The sequence below is a fragment of the Aptenodytes patagonicus genome, chromosome 1 (genome assembly GCF_965638725.1).
Source record: "Aptenodytes patagonicus chromosome 1, bAptPat1.pri.cur, whole genome shotgun sequence".
NCBI lineage: Eukaryota > Metazoa > Chordata > Aves > Sphenisciformes > Spheniscidae > Aptenodytes > Aptenodytes patagonicus.
In genome coordinates this window covers 90448781-90463732 of record NC_134949.1, presented here as the reverse complement: position 1 = coordinate 90463732, position 14952 = coordinate 90448781, and the positions used below count along the sequence as shown (strand labels likewise).

The 14952-nt window shown below is 41.7% G+C and overlaps 1 protein-coding gene across 2 annotated transcripts in view; it reads right to left on the bottom strand.

Annotated features, from left to right (window-relative positions):
* The window catches only part of GSK3B (glycogen synthase kinase 3 beta), a 157605-nt gene that overhangs the window by 62191 nt on the left and 80462 nt on the right, over nt 1-14952 (bottom strand). For both annotated transcript variants that reach the window (XM_076348543.1, XM_076348552.1), the window contains exon 3: nt 2248-2331. In XM_076348543.1, the coding sequence (XP_076204658.1) occupies nt 2248-2331 (84 nt within the window). The remainder of the gene's footprint in view (nt 1-2247; nt 2332-14952) is intronic.

The following is a 14952-nucleotide window of genomic DNA, read 5'->3' as shown; positions in this document are numbered from 1 at the left end:
TTGATTATGAGGCTAATATGAAGGAAAAGATGTTATTGCTTCACAAACTGACAAAAACATAAGAAGCGTTATTCTGCCTTTCCAGATGAGCTTCAGAACACCAACTTGCTGCTCTCCAGAGCTTTTCACAAACAGCAGCCAACAAACCCATACACAGCTATCTTCACATGCTGCCACCTACATGGAAATACTTGCAAGCCAATTATGTATCATTTTCTACTGAACTGCAAAGAGACCTTGCAACCTGAATTGCAACGTTACCGCTGCTGATGTTCTGCTGGGTGCACCTTTGCCCTAGGGACTGGTTCACATTTGTCCTATTTTACAACAGGGTAGCAGTGGAAATCTCAAAGGCACAGAGCAGAGGCATGAAGAAAGAAGAGCAGAAAGGAATGTGAAAGAAAACTTCTCACTGAAGCATTAAGATTTGCTGGCCATGGATAGAGACCGCATTTTTAAAAACAAAACTAGCATTGCCAAGAATCAGCCACGTGGAGTTGAAACAGCAAAGTGGAAAATCCAGTCCCAAGCTCAACATCAAGTTAAAGATTTCCAAAAGAGTTCTACTCAAGTTACTGTTATACAAAGGCTCCTGGAACAGCGTTCTGAGAAGTTTTAACACTTTCACTGTTTGCAGGAAGTTTCTGAAAGCCATTAGATAAGGCAGTTGTCTTCTGCTTGTCTCATGAAATTTTACTTCACTCTAGCCAAGTTACAAGCTGGTTAAAAAAGCAAACAAAATGCCCCAAAATCAAGCCCTCCTTCACAGTATTTCCCTTCTTGTACTCATGCTACTCGAGGAATGTCTGGTTATATACTAAGTGAGCACAATATATTTTAAAAAACTACACTGCACTACCAACAAAACAGCAACGGCCATATAACACTGGAAATGCTTGCTATCACCAGGCAAGGGGAAGGAAGGGTGGGCTAATAAAAAAAAAAAAATATTAAACCACATTTCTCCTTGATTCCTGCAAAGTGGTTTTGCAAGCTTTCCATAGGCACAGGGCCAGGTCCCCCCCCAAGCACCTCTCAGAGAGATAACAGGGCTCCTCCAATTATCCCTCTGTGCACTGCACAAGGCTGCAGTGACCTGTCACCAACAGCTTATCCTGGAGGTATCAGCTCCTTCTCTAGCTCCAAAGACCCTGAAGTGGTTGGGTTGCCTCTCCCATTCTGTTGACCCACTTTGTGGCAACAGCAATTAACAGCCTTCTAGTAGCTATCAGCTCTTGTATACAATCCTTTACAGCATTGTGGACACATGTGTACCACCATCTGAAGACAACTAAAGATGTAATCTGCTTTAGAAAATGAAAAATTGTAACATTTATATAAATTATTATATAATTTACGTAAATATTTATAACTATATATAAAAAGATCAGAGGAAGTTCAGAAGGTTATCCAGCCCATTTCTCCACCTCACAGCTTACATTAACTCCCATATGGGCCAGAAAGATTCCCCCCCTCCCCTCAACTTCATGGATGACCCTGCTTTAATGATGAGGTTGGACCAGATGCCATCTTGAGGTCCATTTCATCCCGAATTCTCCTATGATTCCTAAAATGCTGATACATACATAAACAAGGAAGCTGTTATAACTTCACATTAAAACAAAAACTTGTAACCCCTTTTTAAAAAACCCAAGGAACTTTTACGCCTAGACCAAAAGAAAACATAAATGGCAGTGTCTACTTCTTGAGATTTATTAAATCCAGCTATTTGCTCCTTCTTCTGGAGCATAAGCATTCTGACAAATACTACAATCACGTGTTCATACATTATTCTTTCCTCTGGGCTTTGAAACTCAGCCTATATATGGTACAGACACACAAGGAAGGAGGACAGAAGCATCAGAGACTGGGCCTGGGAAGAGTCACGTAAGTGCTTTAAATCTAGAGTGCTTAACGCTGAATCCTAGAAAACTTCGGCACATATGGAAAGGTAATGCTAGAATGTGCAAATGAAGCCTGGCTGTGCTCCACTAAATTAAAAGAGAGGCGGTGTGTATCCAAATCTGTTACGCTATTGTTGTGCTATACTAATAACACTACTCCTCATGGACCACACGCTTCCATACTGAAAAAGATCTGCTCCAACATGATCTGTTGGGCAGCACTGTAGCATTTTCTCAATGTTATCACGTCTACTATCTTCACACTCCTGTCTCTAGGAATTCAAACAGTTCAGCTATACCCCAGATGGTTACCAGGAAGCATTGCCCTGTTTTTCATTCTTACCTTGTCTCCACTGGAGTAGAAGAAATAACGCAATCGGACAATGTTACAATGATCCAACTTTCTCATAATCTGGAGCTCTCGGTTCTGAAACAAGAGAAAAGCAAACAATTAGAAAAACTCTTTACTCACAAAGTTAGAGTACTGTAATGAAGACCTTAATATATAGATACAGGAGCTGAAAAACCTAAGGAACCAAAAGAACAACTAAAGTTGGAAAGAGGTAACAGCTTTCACACGTTTATCAGTCTTTCTTCCATTTACTTTATCACTCAGAATATCGACATCTTTGAGTACATTTTCCCTCGAAAATAAAGGTCCACAAATCCATCACAAAATCCAAGAATTACCTACTTACATTACCAAAGTTTCAGTGGTAAAAGGCAAGACGACATTAACTTTCCATTTTTATTTTCTGATCTTACAATAATACAATATATCAGCCAGAATGGTTGGAAGCCTATCCTTGAATACTGTAAATATAATGTAAACAATGTAAAAGCAAATATAATATTTACACCTACATGCCTCCCCTTCTCCATGCTGCAGAAGAAGTTTGTCATGGAAGATCATTTCCCATACCATTCTCTTTGTAATATCAACAAAAAGCACCTGAAATTGAGTAGGCAAGTCAGTTCCCACTTTTGTTCAACCAAGGTTTAATCAGGTTTAGGCAGACAGAGTAACAGTGTTATCTTCCCATTTTATATCAACCTGAAAAAGCTGTTAAAATAAAATCAGTTCATTACATGCAGGACAAACTGTGGACTTTACTGCAATATTCATTGTAACGGAGCCCTAAACAAATGAGGGATCTTATAGCCTAACAGATAAAAATGAGTGAAATGTTGAATTGCAGGTATGAATAAAAACAAGCAAGTAAAATTAGCACAGCTATGTTTGTTATACTTCATTCCACAGCTGTTGCTACAATACTCCTTTTTCCTATGGTCACATTTACACATCACTGTTTTTCCTTCCTCAATTACTATACGATCTGCAGCTTCAAAAATAGAAAGTATTCAAATTTTTACTTGAATCATGGGGTTGCTAATCATGCATCCTAACTAGCTAGGACCAATACACTAGAGTAACACACTGGTCCTACTAGCACCATTAACTCTGGCCAACTTCAGGAATATTTGGGAAGAAAATTCTTTAGCCACCACACATTTTCATACTTAAATGCACAAAGCTAACACCTACTTTGTGTGGTGCTGCTGTCAAACTAAGGATTTCATATTCTATGTATCAGAGGGTCACATATGGTGCCTATCACTATGATTAAAGCTTAAGGAACTCCACAAGAACCACTCAGAGCTTCTAATGTGAACATGGCTACGAACTCTGCTTTTAATTCCTCTAAGCCATGTAGCCTTAAAAAAAGAGGTGTTGGATAGGATGCAGTATCATTAATCCTATCATCCGTGCCACCCGCTGACTGAAAAAATACTTCAGTATTAGCCAGCTCTTTACAAACACGAGCGACATCTCACACAATTATCAGTTGGCAATTATCCAGCTAGTAGTTAAGAAGAAAGCAAGTCCTTCCCTGAGCCTGCCTGGCTTCTGAACAGATTAAAGCCTAAGTCCGTTAGCTGCACACCACGACAGGCCTATTCTGTCCTGAAGGATGAAGAGAGAAAGTAAGAGAAAGCAGGGAGAGACCTTTGAGACTTACATGTATCTCCTGAAATCCCATGGAGTGAATTTGTGAAAGAGGAATACAGGCTTCATCACATAACCTCATCAACACACCTCAGAGAAAAGCATTCTCCTGGTAGGAACAGGAGCTCAAATATTCTCCACTTATTCATTCTTTACTAAATGCTATCAAAAATAAGTCAATTTTGGGAGTCATGGCTGGGGTTCCTGTGATGCACAGCACAGTTCAGACTTCAGACCAACAGAAGACCTCATCTGCTCGTCTTGTCCAAACCGCACACCACTGCTGGCTCAGTGGTGTCTCCCTGGACCTTACAACCTGGGGCAGATTTCAACTGGCGAGCTGAAGTAAGGATGGCTCTAGATCCCACTGGTCACTGAAACACCAATTATGACAAGGGATTAATTTTTCCAGTTGGCTTTTACAGCGCTTAACAATGTTACTACAGGACTGAACCTAACACTGCAAGTTCCAGTACCTCAACCAAATTCCACCAGCAATTCATAGCACAACGTAAGGCAACTAATTTCTTCCTCCCTTTCTCCCACTGGCTGTGAAATTTGAATAATACCTTTTATCCCATGGAACTACTGGAAGAAACATGAATGCACTAAGCATGAATGTGCAGATATTATTTTGGCAATATCTCTATTAGCTCTTTAAAATACACATATATACTGTAAGTCAGTTTACTGCTTCACATTCTTTAGATAGTATGTATATGCTGATTGGATACGGGGGGGGGGGGGGGGGGGGGGGGGGCGGGCGGGGAGAGAAGGGGAAGGGGGCAGCATGCAGAATCAGCCAAAGTTATTCTAATGCTAGGCTGAAGTTATATTTATACTCTGGTATCTCATCCTAGCACAAGCACAGTCTGTGCCCACTTTGATGCCTTCCGCTCTGACCCATCACCTTCGGCTCTCATCCTGACCATCTGCTGCAGCTGCACAAACAGTGCTTCAAGAGGTGCTAATATCAGGGATAACTCATAAACCGGTTACACAGTAACCTATATCTCGCATCCTGTGACTAGACAGAAGGAAACAAATTTAAACTGTCATCTTAGTCAAATAGGTACCTCAGCCATCTTAAACCCAAGCTGACTTCTAATCACCACTCCCTGGTGGAGTTAAAACTGGAAATACTTGAACAGTTGCAAAGCTCAAATTGGATGTGGCAGGGGAACAGCTACTGATGTTCATGTAACAGACTGATGCTTTAAAGAATTCATTTTTTCCCAGATGAATACTTCAAGTAGTCTCACTTTACCATGTATTTCCCTGTATACATCTTAAATAAATAACAGCCTTTTCACGTTATAATGTAGGCTATTAATTAACAGTGCACAAATGCATGGGGGGGGTGGGGATCAGATTATAAGCAGGGAACCTTAGTGAAGTGAACATGACAGATGTCCTACACCAAGTATAAGAGAGAAAGTGCACGTCTAAATATAATGCAAACAAACTATTTCAAAACATGCTGATGAGAAAGGCTGACAGTGCATGGTCAAAATACAGGGTGGATGAAAACATAAAGCTCGTGCTTATCCTTAACTCATCATTTTTCTCTTCTAAGAGACATGGATGTAAAGTGAAAGACTCAGAGTAAGTTATTCTTGTTTCCCGTTCTCCCACCCATTCACATGAAGAGAAGGGTTTAGTTTTCTTACTGAGAGTATCAGGCCTGGTAAGCACTGAAGAAAGCAATACCCTTCAGCGCCAGCCTCGCCACAAGAGAGGACCCAGCAGACTTCTGTTCTCACCAAAACACAGAGCTCCTGCAGCACACGTTCCTTTGAGAAGCTGCAAACCAACGGGACTATGAACAGATTACTTAGCAAATTTCTGATGCAGTTTGATTTCCTTATCTAAAATATATTTCTTTATCCAGAAGGCAAGGAGCTGCTGACACACAGCTCCAGAAGACTGCTTTACAACCAGTGCATTTGAGCCCTTCAGTAACTATTGAAGCAAACCCAATGTGACAAAACCCTGTTCATCACTTCTGAAGACAACTTTCCTAGCCCAGACTGCCTGTATCTGTTCATTACATTGAAGAAATCCGGTTGCTCATCAAGGTTAAAGATTTTGTTAAAGATTGCCATGACAACATCCGATTTATAACTTCAAAACATAGCCAATAAAGCTCATGCATGAATACTCATGCCTTCTCTCCAAAGTTACATCCCCAATTCCTCATAACTGTGCTAATGCTGCAGTTGATATAAAACCACCAAAGCAAGATCATTTCTGCCTCACTAATAATCTGCCTCACTGTAATCTGGTATTACAGATTAGGATAACCATTGCCCCTCCCCACACACACACACTCCCTTCCCTCCCCATCCAGATATTTCTAGAGCTATGCCAGTTTGCATTCATCACCCCTAACCTGGATCTTTGCCTTTTATTTTTCTCTCCCCCACCCCCTTCTTTTCCCCCTCCCTTTTTTACAACAGGGGATAAAATGACTGGATCATTAGAGATGATGCCTTATGGACTTCCAACTTCCTGAACTGGACCAGAGCAAATGAAGGCAGAAGGCCTTGTACAGCTCATGTCAGCATGACATTATCAATATATACCCAATAAAGTGTAGAAATACCACCTGGATCCAGTTCAAAAGAGAAATCCTCAGAGCTTCCTTAGCTAAAGGGTATGCTGGGTTTTGCTCTTTTTTTTTTTTTCCTTCCGAAATGCCTGTTTAAAGTCTCAACAAGGTTCTTTGAGGATTATGTTCAAAGCAGATGAAATGGGAGAAATTAGAAATCTGTATTTTTGCCTTGTGTCACACCAAGGACAAGACATGGTTCTTGTGAACGGATAAGATTGCATATGTCTTGTCCTTTTAAGAGAGGATATCTTTTTGATGGAAAGGCAGGGATAAGCTACTAATCTATTTCAACAAGCAACTTCAGCAACAGTCTTGCTTAAAACAATTCTCATTTTTGCACTTTTTGAACTAATTTTTATTCTTCTCAGGGTACTACCTTCAAATGCTGAAGCTCGGTATCTCACATTCTTCCATCAGGTTGGGAAAACCACAGAAAAACCATTTCCATGGAAAATGGAGGGCAATTGTCACATGAACTCTGGCATTATAGATGGATGGAAGCAGCACAGGTAGATCCAAATTTCTCAGTATACACAATTCTCCTCCTCTTGCACATGTCATGTTTACAGTTACCTCCTTTCTCCTGCTTCCATCATAATTTTCTCCAGTCTACCACATTTCTTATTCTTCAGTAAAAGTTTTCTCCACAGTGAAGAGCTAGAGCAAGGAGCCACAGGCCAAGCTGGGGAAGAAACTAGTTTCCAGTGGGAGGCATGAAGGCAGTGATGAAGCAGCAAGGCCCGTTTTCTCCCCCGCCCCGCTTCCTTCCACTTGAACAGCCTGAATGACTAGTCACCTCCACTCGCCTTCACCCGCTACACTGCTGAGCCTGCCCAGGAGACAAGCTGAGACTGAGACCTTGAGAGATTTAAAGCATTTTCATATAGCAGGAAGAAGACTCTTTACCCTGACCATCTCCCACCACAAGTGAAAGGCTGGACTCCCAAGCACAGGGCAGCAGGCACATGCTGACAGAGGTCTTTCAATGTGATCCTAGCCAGCTAAGCTCGATGCCTTGCAGAGACAGCTGCTTGCGCAACATTTGAGCTGTACCTCCTAGGCTCAGCTTTGTAAAACGTACCGAGACAGAACACTCCAGACCACAGAGGAAGCCATTATACTCACCATAAGCTGCCTGTGGTACAGAAATAGCACCTGACAGGTTACCAAGGGGTAGTGGCATCACCAAGATCAGCGTATTTTCCACTAATATCATTACTAAAGCTCCAATCTTAGTATGTCTGGTTTATCCTAAGCTTAGAGGAACAGACTGCAAAATAAAAGCTGTACCACATCTTCTCTAGAAATTCCTGAAGCTGCCTGACCCATTCTTCCAAAGGTGGATTTCAAACACCATCAATCACAAGGCTACTTTTAACACTGTCTTGCTGTCAGCAAAAATATTACAGAAATTATTCTATGGCTTACAGAACTGTCTTTCACAGATATATGATAATTGAGTCGTTTTACAGAATAAAGGCTAATTCCTACATTCTTCTGTATTTGCCCCAAGCTATTACTGAAATAAATCAGTGCTTGGAGGAAAAAGAAGTGCAAAAGGGGCTTAACTACAGAGGCCTGGGCTGGGAATCTGCCCCTGACAGTCATCAATAGCTAGCCACCCATAAAAAGTCCATTTTGTAGGCAAGCAATTTCAAGCAGAGACAAATGTCAACAGGGATCACAGTTTTCCTCATTTACATTTGAGGCACGGATTAAGACAAAGCCCCAGTCTCCCTCTCCTGCCAGTCATGGCATATTTCCAACACCAGCAGATCTAAGTTGGGAAGGTCTCCATTTTTAGCACACCTGTCAGTCCCAAACTCATACAATCACGACCTTTAATCCAGAAATACAGGACGATATCAACAAACGAATATTGTCTGTATCTACGACATACCAAGAGCTATAATGCCACAACAACCACCACCCAGTTAGTGCTGGTCCATCGATGATTGTTAAATACTTGCAGCCCAGCAGGCCTAACGCACAGGTCAGAAAGTCCAGATACCGTGTCCTGCTCCGACCTCTACCAATGTGTAACACATGCATGTGCACAGAATCAGCTTTGAGGGTTAGCATTTGTAAAAGCACTTTGACTTCTATCATCCAAAAAATCCTAGAGACACAGATACAATGCCAATTAGTATACTGTTAATTTTCAGGGCTTCCCTAAGAAAAAAATAGAAATCAGTGATAGCCATCAGCATTTTACAGCATAAATACAAACTTGCTGCTTTAAATACCCCCCCACACTCCCCTTTCCTTGCACCTCTTCCTGCCTGCCATTGACAGGAATCCCAACCCTCATACAAGGGAAAACCCAAATGCTAAGTGCCTATACAACATGAGAATAATGAGTTCACGTGCACTGTGCCACGCAAGTGGGATAACTGGAAGAAGCTGACGGGGGGTCCGAGCTATAGAATGCTTGTGCACGCATTTCTGTGCAACCCAGTGAAGTGCAGTTGCATCATGCTCTGTTTTACTACAAAACTAAAAGCAAAGGCTCCAAAACCAGCTTCATTTCGCTACTAAGTTCCACAACACTGCCAAACTTTCCACTATTTGTCCTCATGTAAAAATCTGATAACTAAGATCCTGAAGCAACAAACGATGGAGACACACAGCAGGGTTGCACCGCAAAATGTTTCTGAAACACTGGCCTGCGAACACCCAGAAAGAGTCAGAGGTGCAAAACGCGTGCGTCAGCTGCGTTCTAGCCAGAATTTATTACTGAGCACAGCGACCTTCAGCCCTGGCACGGGTACAGACCAGGGCAAAAAGCATCAGCTGCGAACACGGCAGCAGGCAGGACCTGCTTGAAGAGGCCAGTGGGCAGAGCATGCTAGGCTGGAACTGGGGCCAGGCCAGGGCAAACTGAAGGCGCAGGGTTCGGGCAGGCGTAGGTGGGGCCACCAGCACACTCCCAACCTGCAAACCCATGATTAATTACAGCTCGACTGAAATTAAAGAGCAGACGGGGCAGCAAGAGGAAAAAACGTGCTTGAAACTAAAGCTCTAGAATAATGAGTGAAGCAAAATGTCACACAGCCACCAAAAATGTGGGCTAGACTTCATTAACCCCTTAAGAACTAGACAGATTTGAACCCCAACCATGCAGTAATGAGCGAGCTGGATGAAAATCTGAGATACCAACACACACCCTGTTTCCATCCTGTTAATTCTTTTTATTGTATTACTGCCCCTAATAAACTCAGACATTACATCCCTTCTCGCGGAGGGACCACGTGCTTTGAACTTCCTAACTCTTCCCCTAGGCAGTCAGCAATGGCAAGTGCCATATTATGTCATCTCCAGCCTGCTCTTGCCAATGCAGGACACAGTCCCTAAGCAGAAAACTTGAGCTTCATACAGCTATTACACATAGTTTCCTACAACTGGAGAGAGAAATGGCTTATTTGTGTTCTTAAGAGAACATACAACAAGCCTCAATCTCTTGGAAGAACAGAAGAAAAATTCTGACTCTTCTTTCATTTCCTCCCTGCATCTCAGCAGTTAATTGAAGGGTGGAAGCCAAATTCTTCGTTAGCTCATCGCTGCCTCTTTGAATGGAAGTGGAGTTTGAGAGCCTCTCGGAGACTCAATACCATCTCTAAATTCCTGCCAGCTCAGGAAGCTCGAGACTAAACTTGGAACACAAATTGATTTCCAGCGTCATGTCACTTCTGGACCACAACCTGAAATGCACTTAATCATTTTCAAGTCGTTGTTTCATATACTGCGACCTGATGAGCAGCTCAGTTCTACAGCATCTACCGTGTTCTGCCAGTGGCAAGTCCAGATGCAGTAGGAATTACAGTGTACCCAAAATAAAAGTTAGAAAAACAGAACTAGGTCTGAAACTCAGAGACATGGTTCAAGACCATTGTAACACTGAAATAGAGTGCAGGAAGAAGAAGAAGAACTGGAAGGAAAAGTGTTTGCTAAAAGGCAGCCCTATGCTTTCAGACATAATAGCCATTCTTTTTCAGAGGTAGCACAGAGATCTCTGTTGAAAAACTCTTCCTTTCATAGAAACAGCAGATGGATTTTTCCTCATGTTTTGATTTTTAACTTTTCAACTAGGAAGAGGAAAGTAAGTATAAGTATGCCTATAACATCAGTCCTCAGGGAGTCTGCAACATCCATAGAAACTCACACCTGCAATCACAACCGGAACAGGTTGCAATTAATCTATTAATCAAATAAGTTCCAATCTCCCATGGGCATAAGACATTTGCTGGGTTGCTAATCACTTATTAAACATTAATGAAATGCTTTATTACTCTTGGACTTCTCTTCTTACATATGATGCAGCAGATGTTTCATGCAGACAGATTTCAAAGGACTTGCACAACAAAAATAATTTCTCTTCACCCTCCCCCCAAAAATATTTATTTATTTAGGGAACAGGTGAGTGTTGCCTCCAATGTTTATTTTTCCTTTTTTTCAGGACTATTATTACTTGACACGAAGATGTCTGATGCTAGAAGTCATTAGGGGCTTCAATTTCAATCCAAATGAAAACTTCTGACTCCCTAAGACCTTAGAGGAAGCATCCAAATTAGGACACAAGAAAGGGAAACGACAGGTGAAGACTGAGCAGGGAGCAAAGCAGGAGTGGAACTGGCAAATGGAATTAGCTGCCTGCAGATGATTATTTGCCAAGCAGAATTAAATCTTTCAGAAGTACAAGTCTTAATAATGAGCTCCCAGATGACGGAGCTTTTAAAAGGTTAAGCATTCCCCATTGAATTCAGAGGGAGACTGGGCAGCTCCTCCTCTGGGAGTGGGGGAATGGGAGAGGAAATTGGCTTAACTCCAGCAGTGAATTTAAATAGGGACTTACAGTCCTTACCTTATGCATATATACAGTAAGCCCTTCTCCCCAAATTCCTGACAGGTTCCCTACCCCCTGGTTTGGTAAGTTTGTCATGAGCAAATATCAGCATTTATTAGTTACCACTGTAATTTAAAACCACCACATGTGAGTATCAGGTCTGAGATAAGCTTAAGATAATAAATACCCTACCAAATTTCAGATGATAGCCACACGTGTATAAGAATGTTTCAACACTCATTCTTCATAGTTTTATATATAAAAACAATTCATGCTTCCCCAGATACATATCTTCATATTAAAAAGCAGCAGCACATTCTTCCGGTAGCTGCAAAATAATTTTACCAGTTGACCTTTGCTACATACAAGAAATCGATCATACACCTGAAAGGGAAAGCCAACTATGTCAAAGTACAAATCCATTATAAGCTACTAGAAGAGCTAGTGTTTGAGTTTGATAAAACAGGTTATCAGACTTCTTGCTTGAGTTTTTTTTCTTAGTCAGCACTAGCGCTTTTCGAACACTGTCCCATTTTTCAAGAAGCGATTTCCTTAGGCTAAAGGGTGTCACAGCACTGAAATGAAAAGATTAGGAAATCTTCACATTCACTTCTAGCCTAAATTGCTCCAAAAGAACAAGTACAGAAAAGAAGAATAAGTTTTAGTAACTATTTGTATAGCAAAGCGCATTTTTTTATGACAAATTTTAAAAGCAGAGACACAACACTATGGTTAGATTCACCACTTAGTCACACTAAAAAGTAATAGGGATCTCCAAAAGAAAGAAAGGAGCAGAGAGAAATTATTTTGTACGTCAGGTGAGCACCATGAATATAAAGTGGCACATGTTAACCACATTTCAAAAGGCTACACTACCACCTCACAGGCCTCCAAGCTCAGAGTTTCCCAAGGGCCAGGTCCAGCTGGACCAACACAGGGCAGGGGCAGCCTAACCCCTGTGAAGCTCAGCCCTTCTTCCCCAGTATCTGCAAAGATCTAGGAATGCTATTGACTCAGTTGCTCCCTTTTCTGTCTGGGATAAAACAGTTTCACTGCGAGTTTAAGCTGCTACTGTTCATGAATCAGGGCCTGGAGGCTGACTCTCATTGCAACATACTCTTAAGACACTGGTTGTGACACTTACCCTGGGGTAGGCTTAATATTCAGACCTGTCTTGCTGCAGGGGCGGTGAGTGCAACAGCCATCCCATCTGCCACCACCCCCAAGTCCTCTCTCTTCAGCTCTTTCAAGCATCCACTTACTGGCCTCACTGTCAGATATCTGGGCACAACTACAGAGTTGATGCTAGACCAGCAAGTTTTCAGGAGAGGAAAAACGAAAAGCTGGTTATAGCTGGGAACTTGGGCAGTACTGACACTGCCACTGTGTAAGAGAGGGATAGCTTCAGGAGCACACTGGCTTCCACCTTGCTTCCAGAATAAAATAAGAACTTGCACATAACCCTGTAGCAAGTAAACAGAAGGAGAACTGGTGAAACCAAGGGACTGAGGGAACAAAGACAACTTGGTCAGACCAATCATCTTGGCAACACATCACCCAACAATTCAACAGCAGCCATCACCAGATGTTTCCAAGGAAGGCTCAAAAAAGCTAAGATCCCATGGACATTTAACCTCTTTTACTGAACTTGTAAACAATTTTCAAAAGTGCATTTGTAAAACATAAGAGACTCAATGACTTTGTGACACTGTGTGCAAGTCAATCACTTAAATTATGTCAGAAAGCGTTTCCTCTATCACCTACCACCTTTTCAATGGACTGCACATTCTTTTGTGTTTAACCTACAGTACTAGAGGAGATTCTCGTAAAGTAACTTCATGAAAACATCCACCATTACTAGTAGTCCAAGTTGCAAATCCTTTCACTGACCTTGCCATATACTTTCCACCACAAGATCTTACTTTCCACAGTTTCAGGAGGTCTCCCACTGCACACATCACGCAGAACAGACATGCTGCGGGGATGAACTGGAGTTGAGTAATGAAAGGAGATTTGTTTTTAGGACCCTTCCCTCATTTGTTACAAAAGGGAAAAGCTCTGCAGTGGATAAGGTGAGGAACTGCAGAAATGGCAAGAACAGTCTTCTCACAGTCACAGCACTTTATAATGCTGTATTGTGAAAAATGGACTTGAATCTACCACTAGTACATAGAGTAATCCACATTAACACATTTATTCAGGAAGCCATTACATCTGTTTTACTCTGCCCACCTCAGTATTCTGAAGTATCGAGTGATCAAATATACATGAGAGAGATCAATAGGACCGCTGATATTCACACCTGTCAAAAAGCCAAAATTGGCCTCTTCTGTCCTGTATCTACTACATGGATGGAAAAAACCCTCCCAGTATCTGCACTTTAGAATTCACATCAGGAGACAGAATGTGAGATAACCAAGAGAGACAGGGCACCTGTCCTGGCCCAAGGTATCTTGCAAACACCACCAGCAGTGAGATGAGATTGGCTTGTCCAGGCAAGCCAAGAGTCCCCTGCATGCTTAGCCTACTTCTTACCAGTTGCCCTGCTTGTCCTCCCTGAGCATGAAATTTTATTTGCACTAAATTCAAACTATGCACAATCAGGTAGAAAACATGCAGTTTTGACTAGATGGAGGAAGTTGTTAAGTATTCCTGCTCTGTGTTCAAAAAGCTAGATATATTCAGAGGTATAAGGAACATGGAAATTGGTGGCATCCAGCTGCCAAACAAGCTAGGCCCATCGTTACCCTGAGCTTAAGTTTCTGAAGGACACTAAGCCCATAAAAAAGTTATCAAGTATCTCCTGAACACTTGGTAGCTTCAAGTGAAATCAAAAGCCTTTTAAGGACTGTTATACCACCTTCAAGATCACAACGCTCGACAAGGGAGGAACAGTGATTCACTCCACAGGGAAGTCCTCGCTGTCGTAGCAATGGTAAGGTATACCTTTGACAAAATGTATTCACAGAGGACTTTGAAGACTAACCACAAAGTTTTTAAACCACCAACCTATTGCTACCTAAAGCAATCAAGATAATCACAAATAACAGCTTCCAGACCCAAATATAATAATGTATCTCTATGCTAAAGCTTTTTCCTCAAGACTTTGATTCTCGGCTTGATACGTTCTCTTTCCTGCCCTGATATTGAAGGGTATGAAAACCAGCAATCCCTATCTCTTCCCATCATTTGCTTGGTTTTTGAGAAACACACGTTAGAACGACCAAAGCATTAACATTTAGATCAGTAACAGCAAAATTTAGTTCAAGCCTCCCCCGAAGCAAACAAGACCTACCTCTCACCTTTATCAAACATAGCACCCTTCACTGGGCTAGATGTTAGGGCCTACCTTGTCCTGCAGCATCTCTTAAAATCAGGGATTAGGCATTATTTAATACTGCCATGAGAAATCAAAGCAAAGGCACTGAATTCAATTTGAACCAGCACCTCCCATGAGTTACCTGTCTATGGCAAGTCTTTACTGGATTAGAAAACACTCTGCAGCTTTCTTAAGTAGTACAGCACCAAAGAGGATGTGCACAAGTTTCAACATTTTCCTAAAAACCAGCTGCCTTCAAAAGCA